The sequence below is a fragment of the Camelus bactrianus genome, chromosome 20 (genome assembly GCF_048773025.1).
Source record: "Camelus bactrianus isolate YW-2024 breed Bactrian camel chromosome 20, ASM4877302v1, whole genome shotgun sequence".
Taxonomy (NCBI): domain Eukaryota; kingdom Metazoa; phylum Chordata; class Mammalia; order Artiodactyla; family Camelidae; genus Camelus; species Camelus bactrianus.
In genome coordinates, this window is record NC_133558.1 from 29,277,080 (window position 1) to 29,295,328 (window position 18,249).

At 50.5% G+C, this 18,249-nt stretch overlaps 2 protein-coding genes across 10 annotated transcripts in view; one reads left to right on the forward strand and one right to left on the reverse strand.

The window, feature by feature from the left end:
- MRPL14 (mitochondrial ribosomal protein L14) lies at positions 1-11,819 on the reverse strand. Of its 7 annotated transcripts, none has more exons than XM_074348814.1 (4): positions 11,149-11,193; positions 3,388-3,475; positions 2,527-2,618; positions 1-486 (listed from the first exon to the last, which is right to left on the reverse strand). In XM_074348814.1, the coding sequence occupies exons 3-4, from the start codon at positions 2,595-2,597 to the stop codon at positions 120-122; spliced, it is 438 nt and encodes a 145-aa protein (XP_074204915.1). In that variant the 5' UTR covers positions 2,598-2,618; positions 3,388-3,475; positions 11,149-11,193; the 3' UTR covers positions 1-119. The 7 variants fall into 7 exon arrangements, with proteins under 7 accessions (XP_074204915.1, XP_074204917.1, XP_074204914.1 ...); XM_074348816.1 differs by having other exon boundaries at positions 3,324-3,475; positions 11,149-11,188; XM_074348813.1 differs by having other exon boundaries at positions 11,053-11,188.
- The window catches only part of TMEM63B (transmembrane protein 63B), a 23,491-nt gene continuing 15,903 nt past the window's right edge, over positions 10,662-18,249 (forward strand). Inside the window, exons 1-4 of one of the 3 annotated variants that reach the window (XM_010973814.3) lie at positions 10,662-10,903; positions 17,081-17,263; positions 17,542-17,621; positions 17,853-17,891. In XM_010973814.3, the coding sequence (XP_010972116.2) occupies positions 17,105-17,263; positions 17,542-17,621; positions 17,853-17,891 (278 nt within the window). In that variant the 5' untranslated portion in view covers positions 10,662-10,903; positions 17,081-17,104. Of the gene's footprint in view, positions 10,904-11,328; positions 11,473-17,080; positions 17,264-17,541; positions 17,622-17,852; positions 17,892-18,249 lie in introns of those variants that run through there. The other 2 variants (XM_045509268.2, XM_074348809.1) reach the window with 2 other exon arrangements.

Consider the following 18,249-nt stretch of genomic DNA (forward strand, 5'->3'; position numbering starts at 1 on the left):
GGACACGAGAACATTTATTTTCTCTCAGGACACTGTTCCGCGGGCTCCCTCTCAGCACAGGTGCAGTTCTCGGAAGGGCTCCTTTCACAAGCCCCCTGTGGCCGGGGCCTGGGCTCTGCTCACACGAAGTTCTGAGCAATGGCCAGCACCTTGGAAAACTCGCCTTCCCTCTGGCGCAGGCTGGTTGGGATGGGTATCTTGATTCGGGTCCCCACAGGGTTCCCGTTGTCCTCAATGAGCACCACGTTGTTGGAATCAAACCTGGGGGTCATCTGGGGGCCGGGCATGCGATGCCCCACAATGAGCGCCTTTTTCTTCTGCCCCTTGATGGCCAGCAGGATCCGGTCACCCACCTTGCCCACCCCGTTCTTGTTATAGACGTGGATGCAGCGAGGCGGGCGATGGTATGGGGTGTTCCCCAGGGCGCTGTTGTCCACCACACGCACCCGCGTCATCTTCTGAATTGCACCGAGGCTCCCAGTGGTGCTGGTGGAAGGGAAAAAAAGCCGAGGTCTGCATGTCGCTCAATCAGGGAGCAGAGGCCTCTGCCAGGCAAGGCTTAGGAGACCGTGCACGTGACCAACACGCTGGACGGAGCATGGCCAGGGCCCCAGCAGAGGTGGTGCCTGTGCAGACTTCTCTGTGCCCACGGCAGCGCCCTCGCAGCTCCTTACAGCTGCTGCTGCCGGGTCAGCACCTCAATCTGGATGGGTTTTAAAGAGGACCCAATTTTCTGTTACAAATGAACTTCATGGCAGCCTTAATTTAAAGCCTTTGGTTTCCAAAAGGACTCTGAGGATTAAGGGAATACCTTATGGGCCCCACCCCGCCCACTGCCTAGCCTGCAAAACCTGCTCCCCCGGAATATACCGATCCCCACATGTCCATCTACATGTTGTTGGGAACCAGAGGAGACAAGTGAGTGCGTTTGCTAAGTGAGTCCCTCGACACAACATAGCAGAAACTGAAAATAACACAAGGTAACAATCTTTCGTTTTAATACATTTTTCTCCACTAGAAAGAGTACCTATTAAGGGCAGAAAAGCTATTATTAAGCAATCTGATTGGCAGTGGGAATTCTAGTTTCCTGACGCCCAGCCCTTAGTGCTGTGTTCTCCAGGGGCACCCAGGTCCTCTCCTCTCACTCCACATGCCCACCCTGGGCAACGTTCCCTAGTCCCCTTCCTTGCAGCTAGTAGAGCCCATCTCCAGCCCCTCTTCTCTCCTATACTCCGGTCCTGTACTTCCACTCCTACTCCGCACGTGTCTTACAGATGTTGCCATCTCAGCAGGTCCCACAGTGACCTCATCACCCCCACCCCCGCAAACCTCCTCCCGCTGCTGCGTTTCCTGCCCAGATAGTGGCTCCTCCAGACACTCCAGCTCCCAAGCCATAAACCTCTCTCCATCAATATCCACTCTCTGCCTCATCCCACTGATACCACCTCCTGAACACCTGTGTCCCTTCCCTCCACCCCTGTCGACACTTCTTTATCCAGCAGCTCACTCTCCCGCACCAAGACCTGTTAGTGGCCTAACCGGCTCCCTGTGCACCTCACTCTGCCAACTAAGAGCCCTTCTTAGAATATAAAACAGAGGCCCCTCCTCTGCTTAGGATTACTCAGTGGTCCCCACTGTCTAACTGTCAACAGCCTGGCCCCAACTTACCTGCCTTCTGAGGTCCACCATCTCCTACCATTCACTCTGTGGCTGGGAACCCCTGGAGCTCTCCAGGGATGCCTGGCCTTTCGGGGACGGGGCCTGCCCCCACTTCCCTTCTGGGAAGGCCGCCTCCAGCCTCCTTTTCTCCTCCTCGGCCGCCTCCAGCCTCCTTTTCTCCTCCTCCACCTCCTCCATTAGCAACCCCTGTCTCAGGCCTTCCAAAGAACTGTACAAGCCTCTATTATTATACTGGCCACGTTTTCTTAGAGTTATTTGTTTCCAAGTTTGCTCCCATGGCCAACTGTGAGAACTCTTCCAGGGCAGGAAGCAATTCTTATTCATCTCTCTGTGACCAACCCCAGGCACAGGGCTCAGTAAACGCTTGTGGAATGAGTGCTCGTACAGGGCCAAAAGGCATGTTTGCCAACAGGAATGCAACCCATGCTCTCTGCCCTGGCTTAGCATCCAAACGGGGAAGGGGAGGTTGTCACACTTCCATCATGCTTGAGTTTTTGCTAATAAGCATGTGATTTAGAAAAAAAAAAAAAGATTTCATTTTTAAAAGAGAGAGTTTTAATGTACTGGGGGAGTGACAGTGTCGAGAGATGTCAGATTCACTACAAAAGCCTGCAAGGATGGAGATTTCATCTTCCTCCATCTCCCTTCCTGATCCTGCCTCCAACAGAACCTTACCTCTCCCCCTCACCTGGCTTAACCAAATCCCAGCTCCATCTATTCCCTTAGCTTTCCCTGACCCCAAGCCCACCTCCCTCAGTTTCCACTCCTGCTTTAGTCACCAAAATACCCAGCCCTGATGGGAGGCTCACTCAGAGACATAGCTTTAAGAACTTAACGGGAAGTTACCTGAAACAGCGCTGGCTGAGTGCTCTGCTCAAGTGGGCGAAGGGGCCTGAGAGCCCAGTAAAGAAAGCCATGAGATCCCAAGAAGGCAAGTCCTGCAGGGAAAGAGAGGGAAAGGATTTATTTCTAAGTCAATGTCCTCACTCAGAGCCAGGGGTTTTTTTGTTTTGTTTTGTTTTTTTGTTGGATTGTTTTTTATTTTTATTTTTATTTTTTGGTAAGAGAGTGTTGGGGGGAAAAAAAAGACTGTTGGGGACTCATGTGGGAGATGGAACTTTGAGCACAAGATCATCAGTCACTAAATATAAATCTTAGTGGTTAAAAGATTCACAGATGATTAGATGGAATTCCAGCTACAATTTTGCTGAGTCATATTCTCTCCGGGGTCAGAGAGCTGGAATGGCCCACAACAGTTCTTGCAGTAGGTAGCACCACAGCTCAGAGAATGCCTTCACCATTACATCACTTCCACAGGCAGCAGGAGAGCATGAATCCTCTGGGACACACCCAGGCAGGGACCACTTCCCAAGCCCTCCACACCTGCCTCCTGGTACCCTTGTTGACACTCACATGCCTCCTGGAACCAGAACTTTTACTTCGTGGAAGAAAGCAGATTATCTGAGCAACTGTCCAGGTTGTCTGTCACCATATCACCTTTCCCCCAAATGTAAAAGCCAGAACACCTGGACAGCTCGTGGTTAGCCAAGTAGAGACAAAGGATGCCCTTGCCAAGTCACGAACCACGGTCTCCATTTGGATCAGTCTCCCAAACAACAACATAACACAGAAGAACTACCTACCCCATCCTGCAGCTGAAAGTGCGGTTTGGGAGAGGAAGTGGGAGATAAAAGAGCAAACACCAACCCAACGCTGTTGACTCCAGGCTGCAGAAACTCGAGCCCGAGGCTCCCCAGCGCCAACACATCTGGCAACTCCCAGGTTCCTGCAACACCTGGGCAACAGGGAAGGGAATGTTTAAGAAAACCCTACAGCCTGTCGACAATTCCAGCGGCAAAGCATGCCTGCTCTTTCATCAAAGTGTTTGGCTACAAAGGGCCTCATTCGAGAGCTCTGTTGAGAAAGCTTCTACCACTGTAGTATTTACACATAGCTTTGCCTTGCACAAGCTCAAAGCACCTCAGATAAGGTTTTATTCGATAAGGGTGAGGGAAAACCTCATTATTCATTTTTACAGGAATACCTAAACACTCCAGAAATGCTTATAAACTACAATTTAGCCTCAAATTGCAAGATTATTCTCCAGTGTTTTCCTTGAGACAACCCAGGAAGCATTGGCCGAAATGTAATTATGATCAGAAAACTACATGCAAAAGCAGGCAGCCAACTTATAGAAATATTAACATCTGATGCACCGAATCAAAGACTATCAGATGAGGCCAGCTTTACCTTTACAGCTCAGTGGCCCTGGGCAAGGGGCTGTGAGCTTCAGCTTCCCCACCTGTAACACAGGGTTTCCCCATCTGAACACCTACTCATAAGGTGGTCGTGAGAAGCCATGTAAAGCACGGAGCGCGGTGCACGCACAGGGTACCTACTACCATCTCCATCATCATCACCTCACGGCTGTCTCCTTTCAAAGATTAGGAAACTGAGAGACAGAGAGAGGAAGGGACTAAAGCCCCATAACTAGCTGAGGGCAGAAGCAGAACCAGAAGTGCCCCCAGCTTCAGTCCAGGGGTCTTCCCTCCACACCCTACGGCCTCACGCTGCCGTACAAAGCCCACTTCACATAAGGGGCTCAGGGTGAGAAGCAGCTGTAAGGGTCATCTGGTCCTTTTCTGTTTTCTTTCTTAATGGAAATGTATCAAGTAGTTACAGTGTGTTAGGCAGTAGGCTAAGTGCTTTACATCATCATCTCATTTAAGCCTCACAAAAACTATGAAATGGACACTATTATTAGCCTCATTTTATATGTGAGGAAATGAGGCCCAGAGAGGTTGCATAGTTTGCCCAAGTCACACAGCTGGGAGTGACAAAGCTGAAGTTTGAAGTAGTTGGCTTTCTGAACTCACGCTCTTACTCAACACAGTTAACATGGTAAATTTAAACATTAATATTTTTCCAACTGTTAGATCATCCTTATTCCATCAAGAATACTGATATCTCATGCACATTTCTCTCAGACCCAAGTCACTGCTTGCTGAATCAACTGAAATGCAGAAGAACACCAGGTAAAAGTTATTCTCTTTAATCCAACTTAGGCTTTGAAGACAATTCGTAGGGTAGGTGGCAACAAGAGCTCTACACTCAGCAATAATGGAAGATTGGCTTTAAGGGGGAAAAGAAAGGAGCTCTGAAAAGCAGTCCTTCTGGTCCAGGCTGCAGTTACCTCCCTCCAATTTCAGCCATGCCTTCCCATCCATCCGACGGATGCTGGCGGGCCCCTGCTCTCACTCCCTGGGAGAAAAGAGGCTCCCCCAGCTCCTCCACCGAGCCCTCACAATTAGCCTGGCGCCACCCACATCCCCTCTCCCGAGACCGCAACACCCAGCCTCTCCACACTGCACCATGAGTCCAAGAAATGCAGAAGCGCCTGGGGACTTCCCAGAACTTCTCTGACTTGGGAATAACAAACCCCAATGTTTAAGGTACTTCCCTAAAATAAAATCTGCAGAGCAGTCTGTGCACAGACCCAAACCCAGTCCTCCTCTCTTTGCCTTGCTCATAAGCCATCCCTACAACCTGGGCTCATCTATGTCCAGCGAAATCTGCCCCAGCTCCAAACGTATCTCCTCCGAGAAGCTCTGTGTAAGGCTGCAGCATCCGTTGCCAGCAGCGTTGTACACCTAGGATGCCTGGGTGTCCCTAGCCAAAGGAACTCTCACAGGCCCAGCTTTCACTATCCAAATTCAGACATGGAATAAATTTAGATTTCTTTTCTTTTTCTTTCTTTCTTTCTTTTTTTTTTTGAGATAAGGATGACATCCCTGAACATTCTAGTTCTTGCTACTCACTATCCACAACTCAGAAACCACAGAGATCTTGACAACATGGCCTCTGAACTCACTACAGGAATGAATTTAGGAATCACACAGACTCAGGATTATTTGTACTGCCCTCATACACAAGAGTAATACATTCACGTCTCCAGGGAGCACTTCACAAGAAAAGGCCTAATTCAAAGGCTTTTCACTAGCTCTTTGGTGGATCTGATAGTGACCTCCAGACCCAAAGGACTTAAAGACATCAAATGAACAGCAGTAAGCATTCCTATGAACTTGAAAGCAGAAAAGGACCAAATATATTTGTATACAGAAAAATCTGTGGTCCCCTCTATTGCCACCCCAGCAAAAGATCCCAGCAGGTCCTGATAGAGTAACAGTGCAATAAATATTTGATGAATAAAATAAACAAGGTAGCCAACAGAAAGACAGATCCCCCACCTATGGCATCGCACAGGGAAATCCAGACACTGGAGTTCTTCTCTGTGTATCAGGAACCAGCACATCACATGCAAACATGCTTTAGAAGAGCCATGGTGCTGGCCATGGAAGGTTAGCCCATGCTACATTCACAGGCCCCTGAAATCATCTCCCAGGCCTGGTGCCTCACTGCCCACTGTGGAAAAACACCATATCCCACCACTAAACAAACAACTGGTTCAGATCGGGGAAGAGTAATGGAGGCAGAAATTTACTTTGAAGCAATTTTGACTGCCCCGATGTTACTTCCTAGCATAAATCCAACCTGTAGACACAGGCTCTGATTCACTTCAGATCAGTCTATATATAATGCTTTGTTTCACAAGCAATGTTATCCTGAATCATGTGTTTGCACAGGAAGCTAACCCCAATGATATTTCCTCCTCCAAACTCTCACTCGGAGGAAGCCAGGTATTCAGAAAACTCTAGTGCCAGGGATGGCTTTTCATGCCACTTCCTGGTCAGCACTGAGCAATGCCCTCCAGGTTTAGAGCATGAATCACAACCACTGGGGGGGGGGGGGTGCGGGGAGGGCAAGAGAAGGAAAGGAGAGAGACGGAGAGATATTACCTAACACAATCCAAAGATCATGCTCATTTTCCATCCTGGTTTAACATTAAGATATCCCTTTGGTTGTGGAGGCCAGGGAGGACTGTAGATTTCAGGGACACAGAGGTGAGTTTTTGACCTAGCATGACCTCATAGGTCCCATTGGAAGTACTCTCTGTGAGGGCAGGGACCAGGCCCGCCCTGTTCATTGCTTGCATGCTCATGACCTAGAACAGCGCCTGGCATACAAACAGAGTTCAGTGAGTATCTGTTAAATGCATAAAATGCATCTGCAATTGCAATTCATCCTCCAGCACCAGACAGGCTCCAGGCTGGGGGGGGGGGGGTGTTTCTCGTGCCTTTCACCCAGGCTTCTGGTGACTTAGGGGGGCGTCCAAGACACTGAGAGCTCATTTTTAGCTAATTTTAATACACAGAGACTAGAAAAGCAGACAGAAAGAGTCTATGCCTCTGATGCTTTGTCAAAAGCTGCAAAGTATCATTACTTGAGCTTTAGGAATCAGCAAAATGTTGTACTTAGTATCACAGATCCATATATATTTATACATTGTTTCTTCCTGAACAACTGTCATTTTTACGTGCCTGGCCTGTTACCTACATTTTAAAAGCTTTTCAAGAGGAATGGGTTCTAAAGAAAAAAGACAAAAAGCAAATAAAAAAGTTCAGCACAATCATAAAACAGTGTTTAAAGGAGATTCTGCTAGTAAGTGACAGAAAAGAAAAAGAAACACTAAGAGAAATCAAGCACAAGGCCCAGCCGTAAAAAGGCCAAACTCTGCTGAGTGTAAGGATGTAAATGTCCTTCTTAAATCACAGCAGGAAAAAGCAGAGGCCTGGCAGCTTCGAGGAATCAAAACAAGGGAATTCCCTGGATCCTCCGCCCTGTCATGCTGACAACACCTCCTATCTCCTGCAGGTTTCACGCCAATCATTCTGGACCAAAAAGTGCTCTTATTTATTTGTTGCTTAAATACTCATTACTGTTTTGTCCTGGAAGGATTCTCTTCCAGGAAGTTTTGTGCGTTTTTTTTAACCTCACACAAGTATAACATAATACAAGGTTCAAAGTACTTTCACACAGATCACTTTCTTGGATGATTTCATTCCTGAGCACCCAATGGAAAGACAAAAACAAAGACCAACAGTTTTCAGAGGGTGATTTTGGGCAGTTCTAAGGGTTCAACAGAGTAAGTGCCATTTTGCAGATGGAGAAATGAAGTCTGAAGTGTTAAGCGAACTGTTGACTTGTCCGAGGAAGAGTAGAAGGTTGTTTCTATTACACCTGGCACGACACCTGCATGGCCGAGATGCTGCTGTCTCCACTAACAAACCTCCCGGAAACAAACGTACTCCACACAGTGCAAGTACACTTGCTCCTCTGTCAAAGCTGCCACATAATCTTTTAAAACTCAGGAATTTAAAAGCTGTCTTTGCAATAGATATCTACGCTACACCCAGAGCAGCCTAGGACCAGTGCTGAAGCTGACTCTGATCACCCGCAAAGGTGTGAGCGCTCACAGCATTCCACAACAGCACAATGGGCTGTGTCTACCCTGGCTACCAGTAAGGAACTGGTTCTCAATTTGATTCACAAAGAAAAAAAATGTTTCAGGGTTCTTATCTCTGTTTATTTACCTAACCTGTATATTTGTTTGCTCCACCTTGTTATAGAAGTATTTAAAATCATGGTTCTGAACAGTACCTGACAATTTTTAACTATTCAAGCTGGTTTTTCAATGTGTAGATTTTATCTATTCTAGCTTTGCTCTCCCACCATCCCCACCTCACAGGTATGCAAACACCTATAGTTTCAGAAATAAGTTTGTAACATTCTCGGTATGCTCAAACTCAAAAAAACAGCACAAGGTAAAGCTGAGTTCTACCTAATCACATTCGTATTTCTTTCCTATTAGTACCTCTACCAAGCCAGTGGCAAGGAGCCAGGTTTATGGAACTGTCAGGTAGACAGGCAGGCAGGCAGGGGTTAGGGAAACAAAAAGCCAAAAAGCCAAAAATCTGAAAGAAAGTGAATCTCCTTCACCCCTCCCTTCCCTCCTCTCCTGCTCAGTCTGTGACCTTGGAAACCACTTCTCCTGGTCTCAGTGATTCTGTCCAGCAAGAGTCACTGGGAAGAGCAAAGGGGCACAGAAATGAAAGTGGTTTAGCTTCACTCATGTAAGGACTTATTCTCAAGTGGAAAATCCCTCTCTGAATTAACCAGTAGGGCCCAGGTCTGCAGCATATGCAGTTTGTTTCCCAGATCCTGACCAGGGAGGGCAGCCTCACTCCCTGATTCTCAGGGCAGCACTATGAGTGTCTCTTTAAGATCATTCAGTCCTGAAAGTGTTTTTCAGTTTAATGTAGACATGGAAAAGTGCGCCCTTTTTTCGAAAGACCTAGATGATTTTTTTTTTAAGTTTTTGACAAGGAGACTTTCCCACTCTGAGTTGTGTTTCCCTGATGAATAATAAGCTGTGTGGCACCTTTCTTACTAAGAGAGCACACCTGACCCATAGCAACATTTCTGGGATCTGAATTATAATCCTCTTGTACAAGCTGGCTGTCATTGTTAATACACGTGTAAAATCACACCAGGGTAAGCCACAACCCAGAACCAACCATCAGCCTCTAAAAAGGAAGGATCAATGGTAACTTATTTTTGAGATCCTCCCAAGCCCCTACGTGGCCATAAGAATTATCCAAGTAACAAAAACAATAGGAAAATCCATCTTATGTGGGTCCAGGTGTCATCATCCCCTGAGACAGGAGTGGGGCAGGATAGGCTTCAAAGGACTCTTGCATCATGTAAGATTCTAGATGCTGACAAGAGTCTACATAATTATATTCAGTGCCCAACAGAGTACCACCTGAAAAATGGACTCCAGGGAAGGTTTTCACCCTTAATATTTAGGAGCAAAATACAACACTCTGGCTATTGTTCCTTCATAGATTCCACAGTGCCCTTAATTTAATTCTCATTTCAGGCTTTCTGAAATGTTTCCTCTTCTGTCCGTCTGTTAATATGTGATGACCCTAATTAGGCACAGGCAGAAATAGATCCAGAATCTACCATATGTTAACATGCCTAGTCAGGCAGTTCTACCAAACACAGCTTAACCCCATCTTCCTTTCTGTCCTTCCTAAGGACCCAACCTACTTCCTACCCCAACAAAATCCTTGTGCTGCAATTGCTTCATGAATGAAGAGTGAACTGTCTTTCTTCTAGTGTAGTAACTTCCCTCAAAAAAGAGACCCACTCTGTTCTTTACTGTGTATTCCTGATGTACTAATTGCATCCTCGTGGACAATTTTAAGTGACTGAAAATGCAGGCTGATGATGGCAAGAGTGTAAACAGGAGAACACAGGAAACCCGCGTGTCTCAAACTTTTCTGTGACACACAGAAATACATTGCATAATACCTCCTAATAGGCTCACACACACTCACACGTGTGTATAGCTGAAGCAAGTGTCAAGAAATAATACTTACCCTTACTAAGTACAATGCACTCTGGTATTTTCTATTCTGCTTCATTTTTCTCTTAAATGATGGCCATGATCCACTAAACTGATTTCCAACTAACCAATGGTAGTCAATTTGAATGGGGATTCAGTTTGAACTGCATCAGAACCTTACAGTTGCATTCCACAAGCTAATTGTCTTGAAAAAGCCAGCAAACAGCAGAGACACTGACCAACCACAAGAACCAGACACATGCAGGTAAGCAGTGCCCTTCCTCTGTCCAGCAGCCCAGGTTCAAGTTATCTCCCAACCTTCTAGCTTTTCCCAAGTAATCCAAGGTGACTCTGTCATATGCTCTTTTGTTAACCTCTTTATAAATTCAGTCCATTCAATCTCTTAGGGTGGCAAAGCGCATTTACTGCCTACAGTGAATAGTCCTTTTCTGTCCCCAGATCATCCCCCTTCAAGCCTGAAGAGAGCTTTCCAGGACCCAAAATTAAATGAACAAGTAGACAGTCTGTTTGCCTTGGTGATCTATTTTGTGGAAGCATGCACACACACAGGCAGCAGACCCACAAATACACACGTGTCTCTCTCTCTCTCCTTTCTCTGTCCCTCTCTCTCATCTTTCCAGTCTTAATCCCCGGAAGATGCAGCCTCTGGTGAAATGAGAAACCAGGGAACCCCCTGGAGCCGGGGGAGCTACTCATCGGCGTGACAGTGAAAGCAGTGGAGTCACTCTCCACACCACACAAGCGCCTGGCAAACAAGTCACAAAGTCATCTCAAGACCCAGGCTGGGAAAGGAAAGAGAGAAGTAGACAAACCCGAGGAGCCGCAACAGAGTGATCGACCAGGCCACCTCGCAAGGCCTGAAGGCAGCCTGCCCCTTCCCCGGGAAAGCAGGTGAGCGCGGGCCGGGGACGCGGGGGTTCAGAGGCCAAGGGAGCAGGGAGAAGAGTCCGGGTCAGAGGCTTCCGTCCCCATCGGGACCCCTCCCACAGCCCCTCCGCCCCAAGAGGGCCCACGATCCTCCCGCTCCGGCCCTTCCTCACCCGCCAGCGGATTGCGCCTTCCCTACTGCGGGGAAGAAAGGGAACAGGGAAGCAGAGAGTTAGGAGCGTGACGTCCCCTCCTCCCCAACTCCATACCGCCTTCGCCGCCCTGGAATATCCCGCCGCGGGCCCCACTGAGCCGCCTTCCCCCCCACGCGGTCTCTCACTCTGCGCCTGCGCGCTGGACCCAGCGGGGCGGGCGGCGATCCGAGAGTGCGCGCGCTCCTTGCGTGAGGTAGGTGGGACCTGTGAGGCCCCGCCCCTCCTCCCCCTGCCTCCTCCCCTCCCCCTCCCCCGACACTGCCCGGGCCGCCGCAGGAGCCCGGAGCTCGAGCCGCCCAGCGACTCCACCTCCCCCTCCCCCAGCCCCGCCCCGCCCCAACCTGGGGCTCCGAGCCGGAGCCGAGTCTGCGCCTGGGGGTGAGTACGCGACCCTTACCCAGCCCCCTGTCTTTTCTTTGAGGAGCCTACCGCCACCCTAAGAAAAACCCCGGACTCAGCTGCGCGTCCCCTCCCTTCAACCTCCTGCGGGACCCAGTGGTGCCGCGCGCTGCCCCCAACCCCGCACGATCCTGAGCCTATAATATGAGTCCTCCGACCCCTGCCATGGGTCCAGATGTGCACCGCCCTCTGTCCCCACCCTTGGAGAGATCCCGAGGGGTGGGATCTCCGCCCCCGGCCCTGTAGCGCCGTTCTTCTCCCACCTGCCGGGTCCAGGTGCGAGTCCCCTCCGCGCCCCTCCGCGCCCTTCCGTGGTTCCAGCTGCGCCCCATCAGCCCGCCGCCGCTGTGGGGAATCTGCCGCCCCCGCCCCCGAGTTTTGGATTCCAGGGTTGCCAAGTCCAATGCCCTCGGTGTCTTTTATCTTTTCTCCTGTTCCGGGGGCCGAGTAGCCGACCCAGGGCAGGGGTTCCGGCTTGGGCAAGGACAGGGTTCTCGAGAGCTGGCGCGAGGCCGGACGCTGTCCCCGGCCACTCTGGCGACTGGTCGGAGGACTGGGGAGGCGACTAGCCCCGAAAGCGTCCTTTCCTTGCGCCCCACACAGTGCAGTTCATTCATGAACCGCCGGGGCCTGTGTAGGAGGGTGCGGTGGGCAAAGGATTCGGACGCGGAACCGGAGTGGGGCAAAGGCCCCATTGAGGGGAGGCGGCGCGCTTTGGCCCTCCTGGCCTTCTTGACCACCTAGGGAGCTTTGGCGCCTTGTTTCCCAGAAGAGAAGGACGCTTGGGAAGTGGAGAGGAGAGGTCAGAGAGGCCGGCTGCCCTTGGGGCTCTGTGCTGCCACCTGCCTGGGTCCCCTGAGTGGAGGTCTGTCCCCTCAGCACTCCACTTCCCTGGAGGGGGAAAGGCGAGGGGCGCACACACGGAGGGTCAGGACTTCTGTACCCAGTACCACTCTCCAGCCTCCCCTTGGGTCTGCAGCAGCCCAAGAAGAGTGAGGCTGTGCCCAGCCCCTCCTCAGGAGGGACCCTGAGTCCTGCCTCCTAGGCACATGTGAGGAGGGGAGTGGCAGTATCTCCTAGGCTTGGGGGGGGGGGTGACAGCATGACTGTCCTCCAGGGTACCAGAAGGTCCAGGCCCTGGCATGCCCCAGGTGGCACATGCTAGGGCCTGCTGTTGGCTCACCCAACTGAGCCGTGGCCTGTGGGTGAGTGGGTAGGGATGTGGCAAGGCAGAAGGCAGTGGTGAGCAGCTAAGAACTCCCTTTTGGACATCCTACAAGTTCCCTCCAATTTTAACAGTCTTGGAGACCTGGATTCAAATTCCAGCTCTGCCATTCTTTAGGTGTGTGACCTTGACAAGTTACTTAACCTCTCTGAACCTTAGTTTCAATTAAAAAGTTTGTGTACTACCACCTCCTTACAAGATTAATCATAGGAATCAAACTAGATTAGCACAGGTAAAGAGCCTGGCACCCTGCCTGGTAGTTGATCAATAGCAAGTTCTCTTCTCTGAACTGCTGGCCCATCCTGGCAGAGCATCACCCTCCCACGCCCCTACCTCCCAGCCTGACACAGATGGGTCAGTTTGTTTGAAGAGTTTGGAAACATTACCTGCCACTCAGTAGCAGAGTCCCAAATGCAATAAAAGCCCTTAGGTCTAGACAAGAAGCCCACCTAGACAAAGGGAGTCTAGCATATTAAATTCTATATTTTCTTTTATTTTGATTTTTACCAGTTATGCTCCACAAATCAACCCTTTTTGTTCCATATTTTATTGATAGCAGTAGCTATAGTTTTATAATTAATTTGTGCCTTGAACTGTATAAAGAGCTTTACATAAGTCATCTTGTTTAATCTTCAAAACAACCACACGACTGAATTATTATCCCCATTTACAGATGAAGGAACCGAGGCCCAAGGTGCTGAGGTAATGTGCCTCATCCTGGAGCCTGTGCTCTTAGCCATCAGGCTCTGTTGCCTGTCCCCTATCCCTGCCTCAGAACCTGAAATCACCAGCCCAGTGCCTGAGTGGAAGGTCTGGGAGCTAAAAGCAAGAGGGACGGCAAACAGGTAGAGAGAGGGTGTGGCATTTCTCCAGAGCTATAGCTGGCAACCCCCAGCTTCCTGGTGGAAGTGGCTTCTCTGTTGACTGAGGTCACAACATGCGGTAGTTAAAAGCATACTTGAGTCAGGTTGCCTTGGTCTATGTCCAGATCTATCACAGACTAGCTGTGTGACATTAGGCAAGTTCTGTACCCTCTCTGTACCTCAGTGTCCTCCTAGGGTTGTGATGGGGAGTAAAGGAGATAATATTTGTAAAGCACTCAGAATACGAGTTAAACAGGTATTTGATAAATGCGTTCTTTTCCTACTGTTATCCTCATTTGTTGATATGTTTTTTCCCTTCTCTCTGAAGTTGGTAGGAGTAGACCAAGGATACTAATATCTCTTTGTTACAGATTGTAAGACTGAGGCCCAGGTTACATAGTAGCAGAGCTAGCCTCCATTTTCATCTCCTCCAGTCAGATGACACTGCCTTTCTATGATTTCAAGCCCTAAATTAAATCTTCCCAAGTAACTCTGTATGGGAAAACTTTTTTTTTTTTTAATGGAGGTACTGGGAATTGAACCCAGGACCTGTGCATGCTAAGCATGCGCTCTACCATTTGAGCTATACCCTATACCCTCCCTTTGAAAAAACTTTTAACTTATAGCTCCCCACCCCTAACCATGCACATACTTCTTGGTGGTAAAATTACCTTCAGTTAGCTAGAAATAAAATCCTCCATCACTCTCTACACACTTCCAGCTAAAGCCTCAGTGTCAGACTAGAGAAATTCTGGGATACTGCTGACTCAGGCAACCAATCGTCTGGAGTGGATGAACTGCACCCCCCACACACACACTCTCCTACCCCAAATATTCTACCTCAGTCTCTCTTCTCTCAGCTGCTCTCAGTGAAGGCTTTGAGAGCAGCTGCCCTGGGTGAAATTCAGCCCAGCAACCCCACCCCCACAATTAAGAGCTTGGAGTAACCCTGTCAGCAAGCAGAGCCACCGGCCCTGGCTCCACCCTTTCCTGCCCTGTGACCTCCATTGAGTAGCTTCTCCTGCCTGGGTCCCTGCTTCCTCCCCTGTAAAATGGGGAGTGTGTCCTGTCTTCCTCACGGGGGAGGTGGGATGAGCAATGCAGTTGTGGAGAGGAGAGTGCTTTGTGACTGTAAAGACGGGGCAGCAGACAGACATGGTGATTTCAGTTACCAAGCATGTACCTGGACCCTCACCCACCCTGCCAGGTCCCCTTAACGTAAGAGCACCCAGAATGTTCCACCTTCCTCAGAGTGGAGAGGATAGAATAGGGGGCGGGGTGCTGCTCCAGGGGTTTGTACCCATTATATTCTGGCCTGGTGGAGTCTTGGAGTTTCAGAGAGAAACAGGCAAGGAGTGGGTATGGGCTAAATCGATCTCTGGAGTGTGTTGAAGTTAGGAGTTAATGGCGGGGGAGTAATGTAGAGGCACCCCAACTACCACAGCCCCAAGATACCTATACCTAACTTTAACCTCTCCTGGTGCACCTTATGTTTATATACTCAGCCTCCCAGACACACCCACATACACACACATACATAGATCAACACAAGTTTACACACCTAAACACACATTCTCACAGTGCTCTGGGATTCTCTAGCCAGAGAACACATAAGGAGCAGTTATGAAGCTTCCGTGGTCTGCAGAGTCCTGTTCTACGCACATCAGAAAAGCATCAAGGTGTCCTGAAACGTGTTCTAGCTTTAGAAAGAAGTTGACCTAAGTTTAAACCCTGGGTCCATCATTTTATGAGCAGTGTGACTTTGGGAAAGTTATTTAACTTCTCTGGCCCTGTCCCTTATCTTAAAATGGCAATGATGTCCAGCTCAGGAGTGTCGATGATTAAATGAAAAATGTCTGTATTCTTGAAACAGTAGGCACTCCATAAATGGTGCCTACTACAATTACTAAGTTAATGGGTATTTTTTGTTTGTTTGTTTTTTTAAGGCAACTTGGGCTGAAAAAGGAAGAGGGAGGCATAACAGGGCAGTTACTCCCTTAGCCTCCTTAACCCAGGCTTTTCAGACTCCCTAGGACCAAGTGAAACACACAAACAACCCCAGCTGCCCCCTCCATCTGAGAGCTGGTACTTCTTGGCCTGCAGTTGAAATGTTGGGAAGAGGCTGGGGGGAAATCAGGGATTGGTGGGCCGGAGAAACCCTCTGAGCTGCCCCCCGGGGCTGGGGGACTCTAGCGCCCAGTTGCAGTCACCGATTCTTGGTTTGTTGTTCTCTCTCTTTGTCTGGTTTCCTTTCTTCCCTGGAGAACAACCCCCGCCCCTCCGGCAGAGCTTCAGTGTTGTCAGCTGAAGGAGCCCCCAGGGGCCCTCCAGTAGAATGGGGGTGGGGCAGCAATGTCGTGGCCACACTTCTCCGCCCTGGGAGCCTACCTAGAGCCCTGCTCATCTCGATCCCCAGGCGTTTCCAGAACACAGGCATCCCAGCTGGCTGCCCCTTTCATCCTTACCCATCCACCAGGACCGTTGGAGGGCTGGACAGTCTGGCTGTGGCAGGGAACCAGGCCAGAGGGCACTTCCCTGGCTGCAGGGGGCTTGGGCCGGCTAAGAGGCCCCCGCCCACTCTCCCTTCCTTTGCCAATGGAAAGGCTCGCTACAGGGCACAGCATTCCCAGCCTGCCCTGCTCCAGAGGTAGGAGCAGAGCACTCTGGGAGTTGTAGTCCTCACACCACTCGGGAGCTGAGACAACTGGAAAGAGGTGAGGGAGCTGGAGGGGAAAAAGGTGTAGCTGCTGCCATGACCCAGGAAAAGTAAAGAGGAGCAGCTGGAGTGAGCGAGGCAGGTAACACAAACCCAGAAGTCCTGCTTTTTAACCAACCTCCCACTCTGAATCCATCCTCAGATCCCTACTCTGAGGACAGAGGGACAAGTCTAAAGCTGAACATTTTATTTTGAAACCAATTATATTGGGAAGATAATTAACAGAGTTGAAAACTCTGAGCAACTGGAACTATGCCATTTTTCTAACAGGGATAGAAAGAGAAGATCAGGATAAGGTAACTGGCCCTTGACCCATCCACCCCTGGCCTGGAGCCACTCCACTTAGCCTTGGATCCTCAGACCTGAGACCTCTCCTCATCTTCCCTCAAGTTCAGCTCTGCCCCCTGCCTAAGACAGGCAGATGGAGACAGGGACAGAGTCTGTGTTTGGAGAATTTGTGCATATGGAGGTGGTGGAAAGTGAATGTTAAGAGACTCACAGACAACTTCCAACTTAGAAAAACCAGTCTCCCCAGTCCAGATCTGGGCCAAGTTCCCCAGACCCAGGGTAAGGTTGCAGCCTAAGAGCCAGTAAAGGTAAATCCATGTGACTCAACCCTCCCCTCCTCAGGCCCTTATCTCAGAGCCCAGAGCTTCCACTCACCCAAGCAGCCCAGGGATCTGCCCTCACTGTCCCCTCCCCACACCTACCCTGCCAGAGCCATGAGCAGAACCCTGAGGGGACAGGGGCTGAGTCCAGCTGACCACTCTGTCCTCTGCCCAGGAGGACCATGCGGCAGTAGCAGCCATGCTGCCCTTCCTGCTGGCCACACTGGGCACCACGGCCCTCAACAACAGCAACCCCAAGGACTACTGCTACAGTGCCCGCATCCGCAGCACCGTCCTGCAGGGCCTGCCGTTCGGGGGCGTCCCCACTGTGCTGGCTCTGGACTTCATGTGCTTCCTTGTGAGTGCCCACATGCCACCCTCCATCCTTGGCACCCACATCCTGTACATAGCTGGCCAACACCGTCAGCTCTAACCACTCTCCCACCTGCCTCTGACTCCCCAGGCTTGACTGCAGGAGGGATCCCCCTCACCCAGCCCAAGCCTAGCCTCTGACCATTCACCCAAGCCAGGGTCCTCCCCTTCTAAGCCAAGAATCCTGCCCCTCTGCCCTGCCCTCCTGACTAGTCCAGTGGGTGGGCAGCCTCTCCTCCTGCCAACCACCCCCTCCTTCCTCAGGCACTGCTGTTCTTGTTCTCCATCCTCCGTAAGGTGGCCTGGGACTATGGGCGGCTGGCCTTGGTGACAGATGCAGACAGGTAAAGCCCTGGGACCCGCCCCTACCCCTACACACAGGGGCGCACACACATACCCGCACACACAGATTGGAGACAGCCAGCTTTCTTGCATCCTTACTTTGGTGGGGGGATGAGAGGGACCAGTCCCAGAGTGGGCATGGGACGCAGAGGGCCTGCAGCTGGGCCTTTGTCCCTTGCCAGTTCCCAGGGACCTCCACGCCCCCGCTAACCCTGTCTGTTCTCTGTCCCCAGGCACCGGCGGCAGGAGAGGGACCGAGTGGAACAGGAATAGTATGTGGGGCAGCAGACCCCTCACCCTACTAAACCAGCTTTCTCTTTTCTTCTCTTTCATGCTTCCCTTCTCTTCCTGACACGTTGCTGGTTTCTCTTTTCAGTTTTCTCCTCTGCAGGCTCACGTTTGGATTAACGCAGGTGGTGTGCTTTGCAGAGCTGGGGGCTCCCCAGCTTGTCTCTGCCTCACTCCCAATCTCTCCCTTGGGCTCTGCCTGGGAGAAGTCTGTCCCCGAGTGCCCAGCACGCCAGCCTTCGTGGCTGTGGCTGGCTAGGGTGGAGGAACCATCCAACCCACAGTACAGTCACCCTGTTGGTCGCAGAGACAAGACTGGGTGTCTCCAGTGGCTTCCCGCCC